General features: G+C 43.3%; 1 protein-coding gene across 4 annotated transcripts in view; it reads right to left on the reverse strand.

Annotated features, from left to right (window-relative positions):
* Positions 1-20,359, reverse strand: part of LOC123766697 (saccharopine dehydrogenase-like oxidoreductase) — a 356,813-nt gene that overhangs the window by 330,301 nt on the left and 6,153 nt on the right. For all 4 annotated transcript variants that reach the window (XM_069307404.1, XM_069307405.1, XM_069307406.1 and 1 more), the window contains one exon: positions 10,890-11,119. In XM_069307404.1, the coding sequence (XP_069163505.1) occupies positions 10,890-11,119 (230 nt within the window). The remainder of the gene's footprint in view (positions 1-10,889; positions 11,120-20,359) is intronic.

The raw sequence follows: 20,359 nt of genomic DNA on the forward strand, positions 1-20,359 counted from the left end.
AAAGCTCTGATTGATTACATTGACAGCTTGATTGGTAGTTTAAACAAGATTAACCCTTGTGTGGCTCCGGGTTATTTAGCATTTGTCACCCACAGACGCATACCAAAAAAAAAAAAAAAAATTATTTTTTCTTCTAAACCTGTTAATTTGTGTTCTCTGATCATGGGAAAAATAATAAAAAAAAATCATAAGTGGCATATATTGCCCGCTATAGGATGGGAAGTCTGGCAAAAAACCGGCGCGGACTCAGCGTGTGTCCCAGACGGTCTGTTGCTCGCCAGCTGTCAGGCAGGAGTTGCCACAAAGAGATAATTACCTAATTATTTCAATGTCTCTGATTTTAAGTAGTTTTTTTGCTGTAATATTATTTAATAGTGTGTAGTGTGATATATTTATATAATAAAATGAGTGAATCATCACTGTAATCAAAAATATAGTGTGCATATTGTTGATTCAATTATTATGCTCATCAGGCAGTGAACAAATACTTTGTCGGTTATTACACTATATACACAGGTAATATATAAGTATCTGCATGTTTTGTTCACCATAACGAACCACTAAGTTCCTATTATGAGTCAAAAAGCAACGAGGAGTGACTGCCATACACCAGCCAGCCACCTGCTGCCACTCACTCCCTCAACACCTCACTCGCCCACATTCTCCTCCCACCATACAGTTCTTGCTTTTATTCACTACAGACATTATATATAAGTATCTACATTCGTGTTCACCATAATGAACCATTAAGTTGGCATGCTCAGTTACAGTGGCAGCCTGTGGCAGCCGGCCACTGGCTGCTACTTACTCCCTCCCTCAACGTGGGTGAGTGGAGAATATGGGTGAGTCACCTGACTCACCCACATTCTCCTCCCACAATATTGTTTTTGCTTTTATTCACTATATACAGACATTATATATAAGTATCTGCATGTTTTGTTCATCACAACTGTACAACTAAGTTGATATACAGTGTAACCTCTATTAACGAGTTTAATCCTTTCTGGCACCGAGCTCGTTACCTGCAAAACTCGACTTAAGAAACAAATTTCCCCATTTAAAATAAAGGAAATAAATTTAATCCGTTCCACTCCCAAAAACATCCATACTTGTATGACTTTTTTTTATTTTTATTTTTTTTTTTTGAGATATATACAAGAGTTGTTACATTCTTGTACAGCCACTAGTACGCGTAGCGTTTCGGGCAGGTCCCTGGAATGCGATCCCCTGCCGCGAAGAATCGTTTTTTCATCCAAGTACACATTTTACTGTGGCGTTAAACAGAGGCTACAGTTAAGGAATTGCACCCAGTAAATCTTCCCCAGCCAGGATACGAACCCATGACATAGCACTCGCGGAACGCCAGGCGAGTGTCTTACCACTACACCACGGAGACTGTATGATTATGTAAATATAATACTGCACATGTAAATATAAATGTTTTGTTGTAGTGTTTTAATATTTACTTTACCTTATGAAGAGTAGTTGCTGGCTTGAGGGAGACGATGGGGAGGTGGGAAGGAGGAGAGGGGTTATGGTGTGGAAGGAGAATCCACCTCTGAGTCAGGCGGACTCTCTCTTCTTGGGAATTTCACCCAAATTTCATTTCAAATGTCACACAAGGATGCGTTAGACCAGCACCAAATAAAAAACTACGTCGATTACACGAGTTGTGTCAACAATATAATAGTCTTACCACGAAGATATAATACAATGCCATTTTCTCAAATAGGCAATGTGGTTATTATAGAAAACGGAAATTTCATGGCAAACATGTATACAATCCCCAAGTCGATCGGATAAGAATTGGATTTTATAGAAATATTTGCTCAAATGACGCTTGAGCGCGGTGTTTGGGTGCATTCAAGAGAAAAAAGTGTGTCACGTTCAAGCGACATATACCTGTGAAAGTGATAAATTAATTAAACATTTTCACACACCGGGTTGTCACTGCTTTATCAGGGCAGCTTTTCCAAGAATGCGTTCACCTTTTCAAACATTCCAAACATTTCCCTGATCTCAGTGAAAGAGGCAGCATCCTCCCTTACCTCCTCATTCCCTTACTAATGGTGTAAATTGTTGTTGAGGACCTGCCATACTCCCTTGTGAGATCAGTCACACAGACACCACACTCATGCTTTGCTATAATTTCTTTCTTCAAATCCACAGTAATTGTGTCTTTCTTCCTCTTGACAACACTATCTTTAGCAAGCAGCTTCTTTGGAGACATCATGTGTTACAAATTGTAGTCGCAAAACCACTAAAAACCCAAAGAAAAGCTCAAATAAATCCAGAGGGATGTTTGTCGTGTGCGATACAACAACAACACTGGCGTCGGAGGCGTCCGAGAATTTGCGAGAACCTGCGAGATGCTAGGAAGCACCATGTGGTTTTGCTCGTTAATAGAGGCGAGCTCGTCAATAGAGACAAATTTGCTGCGAGTGGCTTGCTCGTTACTGGAAAAACTCGTTAATAGAGCCATCAGAATTGTATTTAAATACATGGATGGCGATATACTAAAGAAATTGTTCATGACTTTTGTTAGGCCAAAGCTAGAATATGCAGCTGTTGTGTGGTGCCCATATCTTAAGAAGCACATCAACAAACTGGAAAAGGTGCAAAGACATGCTACTAAGTGACTCCCAGAACTGAAGGGCAAGAGCTACGAGGAGAGGTTAGAAGCATTAAATATGCCAAAACTAGAAGACAGAAGAAAAAGAGGTGATATGATCACTACGTACAAAATAGTAACAGGAATTGATAAAATCGACAGGGAAGATTTCCTGAGACCTGGAACTTCAAGAACAAGAGGTCATAGATTTAAACTAGCTAAACACAGATGCCGAAGAAATATAAGAAAATTCACCTTCGCAAATAGAGTGGTAGACGGTTGGAACAAGTTAAGTGAGAAGGTGGTGGAGGCCAAGACCGTCAGTAGTTTCAAAGCATTATATGACAAAGAGTGCTGGGAAGACGGGACACCACGAGTGTAGCTCTCATCCTGTAACTACACTTAGGTAATTACTATATCAGTCTAAGGAAATGGAATTGGAACAGAAAGCTATGCAAGAGATAAAACAAATTACAAAATATTTTTCACATATGCAAAATCTAAATAAAAAAACACCACCAGTATTGGACCACCAGTAATTAAAACTGAAGGTTCATATACAGAGGATGACAAATAAATTAAGAGAAATTCTAAAAGGCCAGTATGAGGCTATGTTTAGCACCCCCAAATAAGCAACATGAAAGTTGAAAATCCAGATAGCTTCTTTATGAATAACATCCTTATGAATGATATTAATAAATAAATGTAAAGTACCAGTAGTGCGAGATCTCAGTGCAATATGGAGCAAACCTGCATACAGGGAAGATACAAGCAGCACTTAAGTCAGCCAATATAGTTCCACTACACAAGGAAGGTAGTAAAGCTTTGGGAAAAAACTATAGACCAGTTGCACGAACATCACACAAACGTTTTAGAAAGAGTTATTAGGAATCAAATCTCCAGTTTCATGGAAAACAATATATACAAAGTTCTTTGAGGCTTACAGTCCCCAAGTGGGTATTTGAAGGCATAGACGACATTGGTCTCTTTTAAAGTGTTCTGCTTTGTGTCTGGAGAGTTTCTCATGAGTAGGTTGGCCGTTTTTTTGGTTTTATAGTAAATCGTTAATTGTATCTTCTGATTTTTTGTCTGTATGGATAACGTTCCTATTAACAATACCTTTCAGGACCCTTTCCTCCATTTTATGAGCTATGGAAAAGAAGTTCCTGTAAAATAGTCTAATAGGGGGTACAGGTGTTGTGCTAGTTGTCTCTTCAGAGGTTGCATGGCGTTTCACCTTCCTTCTTATGATGTCTTCAACGAAACCATTGGAGAAGCCGTTGTTGACTAGGACCTGCCTTACCCTACAGAGTTCTTCATCGACTTGCTTCCATCCTGAGCTGTGGATGAGAGCACGGTCGACATAAGCGTTAACGACACTCCTCTTGTACCTGTCTGGGCAGTCACTGTTGGCATTGAGGCACATTCCTATGTTTGTTTCCTTAGTGTAGACTGCAGTGTGGAAACCTCCGCTCCTTTCCATTACTGTTACATCTAGAAAGGGCAGCTTCCCATCCTTCTCTATCTTGTAAGTGAAACGCAACACAGAATTCCGCTGAAATGCCTCCTTCAGCTCCTGCAGATGTCTAACATCAAGTACCTGTGTAAAAATGTTGTCCACATACCTGCAGTATATGGCCGGTTTCAAGTTCATGTCGACTAAGACCTTTTGTTCGATGGTACCCATGTAGAAGTTTGCAAACAAGACACCTAGGGGAGAACCCTAGGTGTCCTGTTTGTATATTATATATTATATATTATATATATATTATATATATATATATATATATATATATATATATATATATATATATATATATATATATTTATGTTGTACCTATTAGCCAGAACGTCGTACTTGGCCTACTATGCAAGGCCTGATTTGCCTAATGAGCCAAGTTTTCCTAAATTTATATATTTTTCCAAACTTTTTCTTATGAAATGGTAAATTTGTACTTTTCATTATGTATAAGATAATTTGTTTAAATTTGAGTTAAAACTAACGTAGATATATGACTGAACCTAACCAACCCTACCTAACCTAAACTAACAAAACTAAGTCAATAAATTATGGTCTTAATATAAAATAATAATAATAATTCAAATAAACTATTTGGAAAAAAGTTATTGAAAATAAAGAAAATCACTCGACCTATTAGGCAAATCGGGCCTTGCATAGTAAGCCGAGACGTGCGTTCTGGCTACTAGGTACGACATAGACATATATATATATATATATATATATATATATATATATATATATATATATATATATATATATATATATATATATATATATATATATATATATATATATATATATATATATATATATATATATATATATATATATATATATATATATATATATATATATATATATATATATATATATATATATATATATATATATATATATATATATATATATATATATATATATATATATATATATATATATATATATATATATATATATATATATATATATATATATATATATATATATATATATATATATATATATATATATATATATATATATATATATATATATATATATATATATATATATATATATATATATATATATATATATATATATATATATATATATATATATATATATATATATATATATATATATATATATATATATATATATATATATATATATATATATATATATATATATATATATATATATATATATATATATATATATATATATATATATATATATATATATATATATATATATATATATATATATATATATATATATATATATATATATATATATATATATATATGAGACAATGTCAGACCATGGAGGAAAAATGAAACAGGAATTTCCTTAATTTCCTTTAAGGAAATTCCTGTTTCATTTTTCCTCCGTGGTCTGACATTGTCACATTCTTAATCACGTGTTTATTTTCGTGATATACACATATTATATATATATATATATATATATATATATATATATATATATATATATATATATATATATATATATATATATATATATATATATATATATATATATATATATATATATATATATATATATATATATATATATATATATATATATATATATATATATATATATATATATATATATATTATTAAATATGACCGAAAAAGTAAGATTAATAATTCTAACACGAATTTTCTCAATCTTTCGTACATTACGCTTCACTGTTGGAGGTAAATCAAAAATCACTTCTCCAAAATTCATTTTTATTTCTAGTCTGACGCGACACGGGCGCGTTTCGTAAAACTTATTACATTTTCAAAGACTTCACAAATACACAACTGATTAGAACTTGCGTTTCCCTGATTTTATATCTACATTTGAGTGAGGTGGGAAGGGTGATGTGGCATTACATTTGAGTGAGGTGGGAAGGGTGATGTGGCATTAACACAAGACAGAACACTAGGGGATATTAATAGGGTATTAAAAGTATCAACACAAGACAGAACAGAAACAATGGGTATTGAATAGAAGTGTTTGTAGAGAGCCTATTGGTCCATATTTCTTGATGCTTCTATATTGGAGCGGAGTCTTGAGGTGGGTAGAATATAGTTGTGCAATAATTGGCTGTTGATTGCTGGTGTTGACTTCTTGATGTGTAGTGCCTCGCAAACGTCAAGCCGCCTGCTATCGCTGTATCTATCGATGATTTCTGTGTTGTTTACTAGGATTTCTCTGGCGATGGTTTGGTTATGGGAAGAGATTATATGTTCCTTAATGGAGCCCTGTTGCTTATGCATCGTTAAACGCCTAGAAAGAGATGTTGTTGTCTTGCCTATATACTGGGTTTTTTGGAGCTTACAGTCCCCAAGTGGGCATTTGAAGGCATAGACGACGTTAGTCTCTTTTAAAGCGTTCTGTTTTGTGTCTGGAGAGTTTCTCATGAGTAGGCTGGCCGTTTTTCTGGTTTTATAGTAAATCGTCAGTTGTATCCTCTGATTTTTGTCTGTAGGGATAACGTTTCTATTAACAATATCTTTCAGGACCCTTTCCTCCGTTTTATGAGCTGTGGAAAAGAAGTTCCTGTAAAATAGTCTAATAGGGGGTATAGGTGTAACACCTATACCCCCTATTAGACTATTTTACAGGAACTTCTTTTCCACAGCTCATAAAACGGAGGAAAGGGTCCTGAAAGATATTGTTAATAGAAACGTTATCCCTACAGACAAAAATCAGAGGATACAACTGACGATTTACTATAAAACCAGAAAAACGGCCAGCCTACTCATGAGAAACTCTCCAGACACAAAACAGAACGCTTTAAAAGAGACTAACGTCGTCTATGCCTTCAAATGCCCACTTGGGGACTGTAAGCTCCAAAAAACCCAGTATATAGGCAAGACAACAACATCTCTTTCTAGGCGTTTAACGATGCATAAGCAACAGGGCTCCATTAAGGAACATATAATCTCTTCCCATAACCAAACCATCGCCAGAGAAATCCTAGTAAACAACACAGAAATCATCGATAGATACAGCGATAGCAGGCGGCTTGACGTTTGCGAGGCACTACACATCAAGAAGTCAACACCAGCAATCAACAGCCAATTATTGCACAACTATATTCTACCCACCTCAAGACTCCGCTCCAATATAGAAGCATCAAGAAATATGGACCAATAGGCTTTCTACAAACACTTCTATTCAATACCCATTGTTTCTGTTCTGTCTTGTGTTGATACTTTTAATACCCTATTAATATCCCCTGTTCTGTCTTGTGTTAATGCCACATCATCCTTCCCACCTCACTCAAATGTAGATATAATATCAGAGAGACGTAAGTTCTAATCAGTTGTGTATTTGTGAAGTCTTTGAAAATGTAATAAGTTTTACGAAACGCGCCCGTGTCGCGTCAGACTAGAAATAAAAATGAATTTTGGAGAAGTGATTTTTGATTTACCTCCAACAGTGAAGCGTAATGTACGAAAGATTGAGAAAATTCGTGTTAGAATTATTAATCTTACTTTTTCAGTCATATTTAATAATATATATATATATATATATATGTCGTACCTAATAGCCAGAACGCACTTCTCAGCCTACTATGCAAGGCCCGATTTGCCTAATAAGCCAAGTTTTCATGAATTAATTGTTTTTCGACTACCTAACCTACCTAACCTAACCTAACCTAACTTTTTCGGCTACCTAACCAAACCTAACCTATAAAGATAGGTTAGGTTAGGTTAGGTAGGGTTGGTTAGGTTCGGTCATATATCTACGTTAATTTTAACTCCAATAAAAAAAAATTGATCTCATACATAATGAAATGGGTAGCTTTATCATTTCATAAGAAAAATACTAGAACAAATATATTAATTCAGGAAAACTTGGCTTATTAGGCAAATCGGGCCTTGAATAGTAGGCCAAAAAGTGAGTTCTGGCTACTAGGTACGACATATATATATATACATATATATATATATATATATGTCGTACCTAGTAGCCAGAACGCACTTCTCTGCCTACTATGCAAGGCCCGATTTGCCTAATAAGCCAAGTTTTCATGAATTAATTGTTTTTCGACTACCTAACCTACCTAACCTAACCTAACCTAACTTTTTGGGCTACCTGACCTAACCTAAACTATAAAGATAGGTTAGGTTAGGTTAGGTAGGGTTGGTTAGGTTCGGTCTTATATCTACGTTAATTTTAACTCCAATTAAAATAAATTGACCTCATACTTAATGAAATGGCTAGCTTTATCATTTCATAAGAAAGAAATTAGAGAAAATATATTAATTTAGGAAAACTTAGCTTATTAGGCAAATCGGGCCTTGCATAGTAGGCCGAGTACGACGTTCTGGCTACTACGTACGACATATATATATATTATATATATATATATATATATATATATATATATATATATATATATATATATATATATATATATATATATATATATATATATATATATATATATATATATATATATATATAAACGAGAACAGCAAATGGGACCACAAAGGCAGACCTCCCCACCAGGCAAAAACAAAAATAAAAGAAAAACCCCACAAGGGGACAACGTACCTAGGCAGAACAGAGCCGGCCACTATTATTGGTGAAAACTAGTTGTGCAGTACTCTGTGCCCCTACCAGTGACGAAAACTACCTCCTACCCAGAAACAAACAAGGGCAACAAAACCCCAGCTGACCCCAAGGGCAGCCCAGTACCAAGCAGTAAAGGACACAGCAGAGGTAGATCCCAAGGTGACTTGTGGAAGGTGGCCCCAAGCCCCAAGGGGCAGTACTTACAGGGGCACCTAGGGAAGAGGGCCCTAGGCACATGCAGCCCGAGTACTGTGGAATCTCACTCCTGGCTCTCACACCACCTGTAGAGGCAGCCCACTCCTCAAGGCACAGAACTGAAACAAAACTGGAGCCAGAGGCACTCGACTGGCCAGTAATCACATCAGCCAAGAACTGCCGGTTGGATCACCAGCGCGGATGGTCTGGGGCTCCCAATTCCCCCCCCTCCCAGGGAGGGGGGTGGTTGTGCAGATGGCGGCGCAGCGACGTGATGATGCCATGCTGGTTTGATAATTTTGTTTGGAGAGCTCTGACCACTCGTTCGGCTTTCGGTAGCAATATTTTCACCAGAATAGGGGTTTGTTTTGGGGCGCCTACGTTTCTGGGTGTCTGTCCCGGTCGATGGTAGACATGGAATGCTCCCAACCCCAGAGGGGATTTCTATAGGCCATTGCTCCTCGTGCCTCTCTGAGGGGGGCCAGGTTCTGGCTCGTGGTTCCCAGTAGGCAAGAACTCCAAACATTGACTGATGCCAGAAAGTTATACATATTCATTCAGGCTGGATAGCTCCGGGAAGCCAACAGGGCTCCCCCAAGAAAAAGTAGCAGGTTGTCAGCCAGCCAGGATGAATCAGGAAATTCATATCACAGCCAATAAGCAGCAGCAGACCTGAATTCAAATGAGGCCAGGTCCATCAAATAAGTGAGGTACAAATTCAGCAAAAGGAACAGAAATAGATCCGCTCATGCCACAGAACATGTAAGGCCGGATAAAGGAAACTTTTGGAACTAAGACAACTCTTTGGAACCAAATGGTACACATATATGAACCGTGGGGAAAGCCGCCGAGTAATAGAGCTCATACGTTGAAGGAGGGTATAGTTCATTTCCCTGGAGCATTATGCCCTCAACTGAATGAACTGAAGTATAGAAATGGTTGAACGGCACCCATAGACCCTCCTTGGGTTATCTTCTTGAGGTTATCTTGAGATGATTTCGGGGCTTTTTTTAGTGTCCCCGCGGCCCGGTCCTCGACCAGGCCTCCACCCCCAGGAAGCAGCCCGTGATAGCTGACTAACACCCAGGTACCTATTTTACTGCTAGGTAACAGGGGCATAGGGTGAAAGAAACTCTGCCCATTGTTTCTCGCCGACGCCTGGGATCGAACCCAGGACCACAGGATCACAAGTCCAGCGTGCTGTCCGCTCGGCCAACCGGCTCTCCCTGGGTCCTCTCCCTCAGCCCCAGAAGCCAGCCATGATTGTCCCAAGACAAAGCTGTATTCTGCCTCTGATACCTGGGATAAGAAAACAGCATCTCAAGAAGGATTGGAGTTCTGCTGTGAAGGCTTTGGCACCATATCTTCAGCAGGAAGGAACAGCTCAACTGCCACAGCCATAGAAATGAATGTGGTTGCTCCTTGGAAGTGACCAAACTACCTCCAAAGCCAATTCCAAAGCCAATTTTCTCTGTACCAATTCCAAAACCATTTGATGTTTCGGAGCCAGAACTAGGAAAGGGAAGGAACCAGAAGCTGGGTGAACCACACCAGCAGGAGAAATATAAGGAGGGGTGGCCTAAACCCAAGTGGAATACACCAGCACCTCCAAATCTGGGTCTCTAAACACCACAGGGAACAACTCCAAAACATCCAATCAAGCACATCATCACAGATCACGGATATGGGAAAACAAAGTCCATAAAGTAACAATTGCCTGGTAAGCTTCCTAACAGGAAGCAGGTTCAGATAAAACGGAGACCCAATGCACGCATATGTCACAGGACTCTGGCTCAAAAGTGTCACCAACCCAACTGGCAGCACGGTGGTGGCAGAGAATGAACATTGGCTTGTAACAAGGCTGACAAGCAACCTCAGTTTCAGGGAGCCATCACTAGTCTCCTGCATAAATATTTAATGAATATTCATGCACACATCATCAAATATCTATATACTGTATTAGTAGACTCAATAAAATACTGCATAACTTACCTGTGTTTTTACGTGCTTTTGCAAGGCAATTCATTAGTTTGTCTTTGGAACGCCCAGCTACAGCCCATGACAGTGACCGATTTTTCTGTGTCATATCACATTGTGCCACACGAGATACTTCCTCAACCACAAACTGCCCAGTATAACCTGTTGCTCCAAGAATCACCAAGTCATAACGTTGTTTGGTTGTTGCTGATGCCATCCTTATTCTTATTATCTGATGACTGCTTCTGTTAAAGAAAAAAAGTCATGAGTATAGATGAAACACCCTTTTCTAAGCAGGTCGCTCAGTTGCTTCCTAAAGCAATGACCAGCTCTCCAAAGAATATTTTCATACAACTACCAGATAAGAAGAGCAATTACATTCCTGTGCAAATTTCTAAATCCAAGACAAAATTACTTCCCAAATGTTCATTTATCTATGATCAGGGGCACTGTATTTGTTAATGTGTTATTCATTTACCCCCTCATATTCAATCTATACAGTAGTTCAGACAGTCCTATAAACACATATGGCCATTATACCTCCTTGGCAGATGGCAACAGCCAGACACTAGTTGTTAACCGAGCTGGATCTGGTATGATACACAAGAAGAGACAAAGGCCTAAGGTTAATGGGTAGGCAGCTTATAGGCAAGGTAGATTAGTTGTAATGACTAGTATACAGGGGACCACTTGTAGGATTTTGGTGGCCCTCCACTAGGTCCCTGTGCTTGCACATGTCGAAGGGGTTCAGCTATTAGTTAGTTTGCTTGGTAGCTCTGGGATAACCGGTTTGCAGTACCTCGCCTGGGCTTCCCTTAGCAGTCAGCCTAAGGAGCCCTGGAAACCCCCTTTCGGGCTCAGTGGTCCGATGTAGGAGACCTGAGTCCCACCTAGCCTTGTGCGATTTTGAAGGTTGCTCTGTCCCCTTGTCTCAGGGTGACACTCACCGTCTGCCTCCGCCTTGCTGCCTGTTGGGGTCAGATACACCTATGACCCGGAGTTCTGCGAGTGGTGTTCTTTGCTTGTACTCCATTCACCCAGTCCACTGAGACTGATATTTGGGTGCAGGCAGCTTTAGCATTGCATGCGAGGTTTAGGTTGCAGCAACGTGCAAGGTTGGTTGCCTTTCTGGATGCCTTGCTGAATTATAGTAGAGAGACTCGGGTAGCTTCGCGGATTGGCCCTTCCGGATCAGCGGCGGAGGCATTCGAGCCTGGTCCTCCTGCCGGAGCTTTTGGGCCATGCCAGCGGGCCCCCTTCATCCCTGCTTTTTCGGTGAACTCTGCTTTTTCTCCAGAGGCAGAGGGTTTGGAGGACGGCTCGGCCCCGGGTCCTGACATGGAGGATTCCGGGGCGGGGGAGTAGTTGACTTTGGGGGGGGGGGGTCTGGGCCCCACTTGTCTCTGCTTGGGTGTTTGGTACCCTTGGCATAGGGCTTGTTACAGGGGGAGGGGTTTTCCTATCCCCCTCCCTGTACGATTTTGTTACATGTTCGACTCCTCCTCGGGTTCGGTTCCGAGTTCCCTGGGGTTCTTTGGTTTCCTCCTTCTGGAGGTATTTGGCTTCCCGCATCCCACCGAGGAAGGTGTGGGGAGGCCCTTGCGGCTTACCTCCTACGAGACCCGGATTACACCTCGATAACGAAGCCTTCTTCTTTTGAGTTTGGCTCCTCTTTTCCTTATTGGGTACGTTACAAGGTGCCGGAGTCTTCCTGGCTGGCAGACTGCCTTTTCTTTCGTTGGGGGCTTGACATTCATCCTGTCGGACTGCACACTTGAATGGGTTGCGAGAGTTGACTACGGTCATTCAGGTTTTCTTGGGGGGCGAGTTGGAGCACCTCAATGCGTGCTTGTTCACCCCCGTCCTTCCTTATGATGTCAGCCAGGTGCGGCTTCACGTGCAGGTTCCCTCCCTTTCAGTATCCCTGGAGGCTGAGGATTTGTGAGCCTGTGGGCACTTGGCTCCGGTCTTGCATCTCTTTTCCCTGCTGGAGCTGTCTTTGGACTGGCTCGTGGTGGGTGTGGAGGAGCTGGGTTCCGGGCCAGTGTCTGGTGTGCTTGCTTCGGCAGCTCGAGCACCGGCTTCCTTGTTGAAGTTGTATGCGCCGTTTCTGAGGGAGGCGGTGTCTGTTCTTCGCTTCTCGTCTCGCGTGCTGACAGGTGGTGCTCGTCCAATTATTGGAATCGTCTTGGGCCCTGGCTCTTAGATTTTCATCCCCTTTTTAGTCCGTTACTGTTTGCAGAGTCTGTGGTAGTGCATTTTCTCCAGGCAACTTCGTCTAGTTGACGGCCTATGTTGTCAACTGGTCTAAGTAGAACCAACTATGTAGATTCTCCGGGGGGGGGGGGGGGGGGGGGTGGATGTCCTGCCCGGAAGGGCCGTGCCAGGTCTTGGGGTTCCTTCAGTCGTCGTAAGATAGTAGTGCCAGATTTGGGACTGGCCCTCCTGCCGAGTCGTTGGCTCAGTGATCACCCTGAGCGTCAGTTGGGCTCTTGTAGGGGTCATCGGCCCTTACACGGTTCGCCCTGTTGGCAGGGCAATAGAGGGGAGGCTCATGCCATTTGTTCTCGCTGGTCCCATGATTCGTGGGCAATTCGGATCATTTTCCTTCAGCCTGCGGTGGCGTTGGTTCTTTCCTTCTCCTTTGGGGGGATTGGGGCTTGCAGGGTGGGCGTCTTTCCCTGCGCTGTTAGGTCATCCTACAGTGGGTTTCCTGCCTGTTTTCAATTCCGAAACTGAACTGGGCAGATCTGCGATTCATTCTGGTCTTGTCCTGTCTGATCCCCTGGGTTTTTTGCCCCCCTTTCAGATGACCACTCTGTCTCAGGTCCGGCTGCTTTTGGCGCTGGGTGCCTGGATGGTGTCTCTGGACCTCCGGGACGCGTATTAGCACGTCCTGATTCATTTGGTGTTCAGGGACTGGCTCGGTTTTGTCGTGGAGTGACAGACTTACCACTTTCGTCACTTTCCTTTCAATTTGGATCTGGCACCTCGCGTGTCCACACACCTTAACCGGGTCGTGGTGATCCGTTTGAGTTCTGGCTTACCTAGACAATTGGCTGTGTGGGCTCCCAGCCAATCTGCGTGTCTGCTTGCCAGGGATTTGGTTCCTTACCAGCTCGTCGGGATTTTGGGTTCTTGATGTACTGGAAGAAGTCCCATTTGGTTCCCTCTCAGATTCGGACTGGGCAGGGTCTTGTGTGGGACTCTCGGATCGCATCCTTGTCTCTCCCTCTGGCAGCATTGCTATGGTTGTGATCCCGCTTACGACCGTTTTTGGAGGGCACCCGAGTCACACGTCAGTTGTTTGGGCGGTGGTGCGGGAGCCTGATCTTGGCCGTGCTGGTCTAACTGTCGGATCTGATCTGGCTTTGGCGGATGTTCTGGTTTCTTTGGGGGCATCCCTTCCGCCGATCTCGTGATCATTGTGTTCGGATCCCAGGAGCCTTGCGTCAGCTGCTGCATCGCCGGCTTCTTCCGAGGGTTTTTTCGGGGTTCTATGCCCTGGCTCCTCCTCGAGCCCTCGCTTGATATGTTCATGGATACCTCATTTCTCAGCTGAGGTTTTGTGACCAGTGCTCACCAGCCCGGCCAGAGTAAATGGGGTCTGTCCTTCCGTCGGGCTCACAGCACAGCACAGGAGTTCGCGGTGGTGTGGCTTTTGCTTCAAAGGGTTCGTGTTGCTCGTGGAGCAATGATCCTGCTCTATTCGGACTGCTCCCTGGTGGTTCATTGTCTGAACCACGGGGGTTCGATGCGGTCCTTAGCTCTGTGGTGCTGACCACTTCAGGTAATTAATTACCTAAGTAATTACCTAAGTGTAGTTACAGGATGAGAGCTACGCTCGTGGTGTCCCGTCTTCCCAGCACTCTGTCATATAGCGCTTTGAAACTACTGATGGTCTTGGCCTCCACCACCTTCTCACTTAACGTGTTCCAACCGTCTACCACTCTATTTGCGAAGGTGAATTTTCTTATATTTCTTCGGCATCTGTGTTTAGCTAGTTTAAATCTATGACCTCTTGTTCTTGAAGTGCCAGGTCTCAGGAAATCTTCCCTGTTGATTTTATCAATTCCTGTTACTATTTTGTATGTAGTGATCATATAACCTCTTTTTCTTCTGTCTTCTAGTTTTGGCATGTTTAATGCTTCTAACCTCTCCTCGTAGCTCTTACCCTTCAGTTCTGGGAGCCACTTACTAGCATGTCTTTGCACCTTTTCCAGTTTGTTGATGTGCTTCTTAAGATATGGGCACCACACAACAGCTGCATATTCTAGCTTTGGCCTAACAAAAGTCATGAACAATTTCTTTAGTATATCGCCATCCATGTATTTAAATGCATTAAAACGAGGTGACTCGTTTGCCGAGTTCTCGGGGTTTGGCTCTTCTGGCGGTTCACGTTCAGGGAGTGTCGAATGTCCTGGCAGATAGCCTGTCTCGGTTTATTCCTCTATCCATGGAATGGACGGTCGACACCGACTAGTTCATTTGGCTCTGTCGGACGTACAGGCACCTAGAGGTGGATCTCTTCGCATCGACTTGGTCGAGGCATCTTCCAGTGTATGTGGCGCCCTTCCCAGACTGCGAGGTCGTCGGGGTCGATGACTTTCGGCTGGACTGGTCGAGTTGGGGTTACCTGTACCTCTTCCCACCGGTTCGGTTGTTGCTCTGGGTCCTGGTTAGCTTAGAGAGACTTACCAGGGATGAGCAGTCCTGTTGGCTCTTAGGTGGCTGGCCCAGCCCTGGTTTCAGACGCTTCTTGCTCGATGTCCGAACCCTAGGGTCTTCCCACGGCTCCGCCTCTTTCAGTAGATCAGTCCATTCCGGTATGTGGCCGGTTCGATCTTCTCTGTTTCTCGTGTCTGGTCTTTTTGACGCGGGTTTATCACCACTTGTATGGTGATCAGGTGACTTAGTTGATGTCCCACTTGCGAGTTTCGTCTTGACGGCAGTGTGAAATTTTCTGGTGGTCTTTTCGGCACTCGTTTCTTCATAGGTTGTTTTGTTCTTTCTCTCTCGATTGTTTCAGGACCACCGTCTTATGCCAAATACTACCACCTCATTTTGGGTGACACTGGCGGAGCCGCTGCAGTTTGCATTTGGGGTGGATGTCACTTCTGCTCCATTCCGCAAGCTTTCTTGGGCATTGTTTTCACCTACGGCCTGCTCATGCGCTGCCTGAGCTGTCCTGGTCATTGCACTGGGTGCTCTCTTCTCCCTTCTCCTGGGTATAGAGTGACCCCCTTGGTTCAGGACTGTTCTTCTTCGGCTCTTTTCTTGTTGGCATTGGCCTCTGGGGGTCGGGCCGGAGAATTTCATGCTCTCCAGCGCAAGGGTTTCTACTCTTTTGGTCCTCCAACAATTTTCACACGTGACACACACGACCCACCCACCCCACCCCCTCCTCCACCATGCGTCTCGAGCCACAGGCAGACGGGATTAATATGGTACAGCACGCCCCATGGCTTTCATATCCGGACAATTCAATGATCATCCGGCTGACTGTCCTGAGAGTGTAACATCGGCAGCAAGTTAACCCTCTCCGATTTTTTATCCGGCTAAACCAGCTTTTATCCGGCTCCCAAGGACACTTAGGCCGGATATTCAGATAACTGTATCCGGTCACATTTTTGGCCGTATAAGGGCGTTTTCCGGATGTTCGAATCCCGGATAATCGAGTGTCTACAGTACTGTAAATAAGCAAGGATGGGTTTCATGAGTTTGTACTCTAGGATACAGCTTACAAGCTTTGTGACCTTACATAGTGCAAGTGAAAAAATGAGGAATGACCTCATATTGCTTATTTGGCTCCTTTTTAATAAGATGCTTCCCAGTCAAGCATATGATTTAATGTAACCTCATCAACATCCTTTTAGAATATTCTCTGAAGATACTAGGAACATCTCGGTCTGGCCTTCATTTACGGGAATGGCGAAAAGGAAATGCATTGTTACTGATTAGGAAGAAATACGAGTTATTAATTAACTCCTGCACTGTGCATATTTCATAATGACATTCCTGTGATGCGCCTAAAATAAATTGTTTTAAAAAAAACGTTAAATGTAATTAAACACCATTTCCTGGGTAGCGCCCCGGAGGCTTCCTGGAGCTATTTAACTGATATTAGCTAATATTAGTACAGGGTATTCAGTCATATGGAGTTGACAAGCCTACTGGAGACCACTAGCCACTACATGGTCCCATCAGAAAGGCGCAGGGAGTAATGGCCTATGAAACTCCCATGTATGAAAGTATTTGTTTGCCATCAACTGGTCCGGGAGCCGGTCGGCCGAGCGGACAGCACACTGGACTTGTGATCCTGTGGTCCTGGGTTCGATTCCAGACGCCGGCGAGAAACAATGGGCAGAGTTTCTTTCACCCTATGCCCCTGTTACCTAGCAGTAAAATAGGTACCTGGGTGTTAGTCAGCTGTCACGGGCTGCTTCCTGGGGGTGGAGGCCTGGTCGAGGACCGGGCCGCGGGGACACTAAAGCCCTGAAATCATCTCAAGCTTCTCAAGATAACCGGGCTTGAGCATCCAGAAAGAAGCCGCCCCAAAGCAGACCCCTCCTGATAGAAAAATTACAACTTGAGACCGAACAGAGGCTAGAAACTCCCTCAAGGAAAACAAGCTAACAAGCAACACGTCACCAGACCGCACGCCGCTCATTCACACCAACCCATCTTCCCCCTGTGAAAGGGAGAGAGGGGTCCCAGTCTACCGAGCCGGCAGCTGGACCATCAGTTTGGAGACTGAAAAATGAAAATGCTGACCAGGGGAGGGAGGGTGCCAGGGAGCCTCCGGGGCTTTATCCAGAAAATGGCATTTCATTACGTTCAACACTGGCTTTCTGTGGAGGAGCCCTGTTGGCTCCCTGGAGCTAACTACCCCAAGAGAAGAAAATAGGGACATACCCGGGAGGCAGCTGCACCACACAACTCATAATGAAGAGGAGACAACTGGCTGCAACCGCCGACGCAAGGCGACGCAAGACCGCTGAAGGCCCGGTACATGAACAAGACAGCTGGCAGCCAGGACCCTGCTCGATCTCAAAATCCCCCGCGCCCGAATGGCAGCCCAAGATATATTACCAAACATGGCAGTCAAAGCTGCGAGCTTACAAACTTCAAGGGCGCAAGGGGTAGATCGCAGGCTGGCTAGACTTAATCACACTGGACAACCTGAGACACCTGAACCCTGGAACAGGGAACAAGAGATAGTGGGTCAACCCACAGCGTGCTCCTGGACACAGAAGCCGAGGTGTGCAAGAACTGGCATAAAGCCGCAACCGGACACAAACATAATGCACCCCGTCCTGACCAAACAAGCATTAACCCTTAAATTGCACAACACAGCATATGAAGTTTTGAGTAGGTGACACTAAAGTACACATCACTGCATATGAAGTTTTGGAGTACTACGCAAGATTTGAACGGACTGCGGATACACGGGGCTCACATCACTTTCCTCAGGGCTTTTGTAAACAGACGCCATTTAAAAAAAAAACACGTGGGCAACATTCCCAGGTGTGAGGGGCCTGGTTCATATCTGGTTGATGGGGTTCTGGGAGTTGTTCTACTCCCCAACCCCAGCCCGAGGCCAGGCTTGACTTGTGAGACTTTGGTCCACTAGGCTGTTGCTTGGAGCGGCCCGCAGGCCCACATATCCACCACAGCCCGGTTGGTCTGGCTCTCCTTAGAGGAAACAATCTAGTTTCCTCTTGAAGATGTCCACGGTTGTTCCGACAATATTTCTTATGCTCGCTGGGAGGGTGTTGAACAACCGGGGACCTCTGATGTTTTTACAATGTTCTCTAATTGTGCCTATAGCACCCCTGCTCTTCACTGGTTCTATTCTGCATTTTCTTCCATATCGTTCACTCCAGAACATTGTAATTTTACTGTGTAGATTTGGTACTTGGCCCTCCAGTATCTTCCACGTGTATATTATTTGATATCTTCCTCGTCTTCTTTCTAGTGAGTACATTTGGAGGACTTTGAGACGATCCTAATAATTTAGGTGCTTTATCGCGTCTATGCGTGCCGTATATGTTCTCTGTATTCCCTCTATTTCAGCAATCTCTCCTGCTCTGAGGGGGAAAATAGGTACTGAGCAGTACTCAAGACGGGACAACAGAAGTGACTTGAAGAGTACAACCATTGTGATGGGATCCCTGGATTTGAAAGTTCTTGTAATCCATCCGATCATTTTTCTGGCTGATGCAATATTTGCTTGGTTATGCTCCCTAAACGTTAGGTCGTCAGACATCATTACAGTATCCACTCGATTTAACGGCCTATATGGGACTGTACCCTGGTAGTTATTTCCGGAGCTCCGGTATTTCCGAAGTGTCGGTAACTTTTCAAGTAACATTCAGGTAAGATATATTTTATACAGACAGCCACTTGGTCCACCACTCAAGTGCCTTCTACCCTGTGACATCACAGACAGAGTCACAGCACATTATTTTGATTTGTCATGAGGCTGGAGTATTCATTCCGTGACTTTGTTGGACATAACTGCACAATCAAGGAACATCAGTGCACCATGTTGGCTCCAAATGCACTCTTTGTGTTAGTGATGGCTGACTGGTGGGTGGATGGGCAGGCAGGCAGGGATGGAGAGGCTGAAATGTAGGCAGGCAGGCAGACAGGGAGAGGCTGGGAGGTAGGCAGGGAGGGAGAGGCAAGGAAGGAGGCAGGCAGAGGCTGGGTGGTAGGTAGGGAGGGAGGCAGGCCGAGCTTGGAAGGGAGGCAGGGAGGCAGGCAGGCAGAGCTTGGGAGGGAGGCAGGCAGAGGCTGGGTGGTAGGCAGGGAGGGAGAGGCAAGAGGGAAGCAAGCTAGCAATTCCTGTTGCTAGCTTGGCTGGTTGGGTTCATCCTGATAGGTGTGCTATCTTTCTTAGTGGCCTTGCCGAGCTTAGGTTTGTTTTGCATGGTAGCAGGAGAAATGTAGGCAGGCAAATGGGGTAGACTTGATGATGTGGCAGCAGCGAACGTCAGGTTCAGCTTCCTCCAGGGAGCAACACTAATGAGGTCGAGATGAGCTAGTAGGTCGGTCTTGTCGTATATTTCGCTCACATTTAGGTCACTGGGTACTTAGCTGCCTTCTGGGGATGAGACATCATGTGTGGGTTGTTGTGGGATCAAGGAGCAGTTGATAAAGTTGGAGGGGCAGCAGGGTCAACAGGAGCAGATGAGCATTCGAGTTCGAGTCGAGTATATAGTGTAATAACAGCAAAAACACTGTTTGATTGATCATAAAATATAATGTGTGTCACATATACAGTATATAAACAATATACAAATCAGTAGTAAAGTTGATGGTAAATTCCTTGGTGTCCTCATCGATAACAAACTGAATTTCCAGGGACACATTCTAAATATAGCAAAAAAAAGTTTCTAAAACTGTTGGCATTCTTTCCAAGATCAGTTTTCTAAGATTAGATTTCTTTCTAAGATTATCCTGCTACCATGCATAACAAG

Source organism: Procambarus clarkii, chromosome 60, assembly GCF_040958095.1.
Source record: "Procambarus clarkii isolate CNS0578487 chromosome 60, FALCON_Pclarkii_2.0, whole genome shotgun sequence".
Lineage (NCBI taxonomy): Eukaryota > Metazoa > Arthropoda > Malacostraca > Decapoda > Cambaridae > Procambarus > Procambarus clarkii.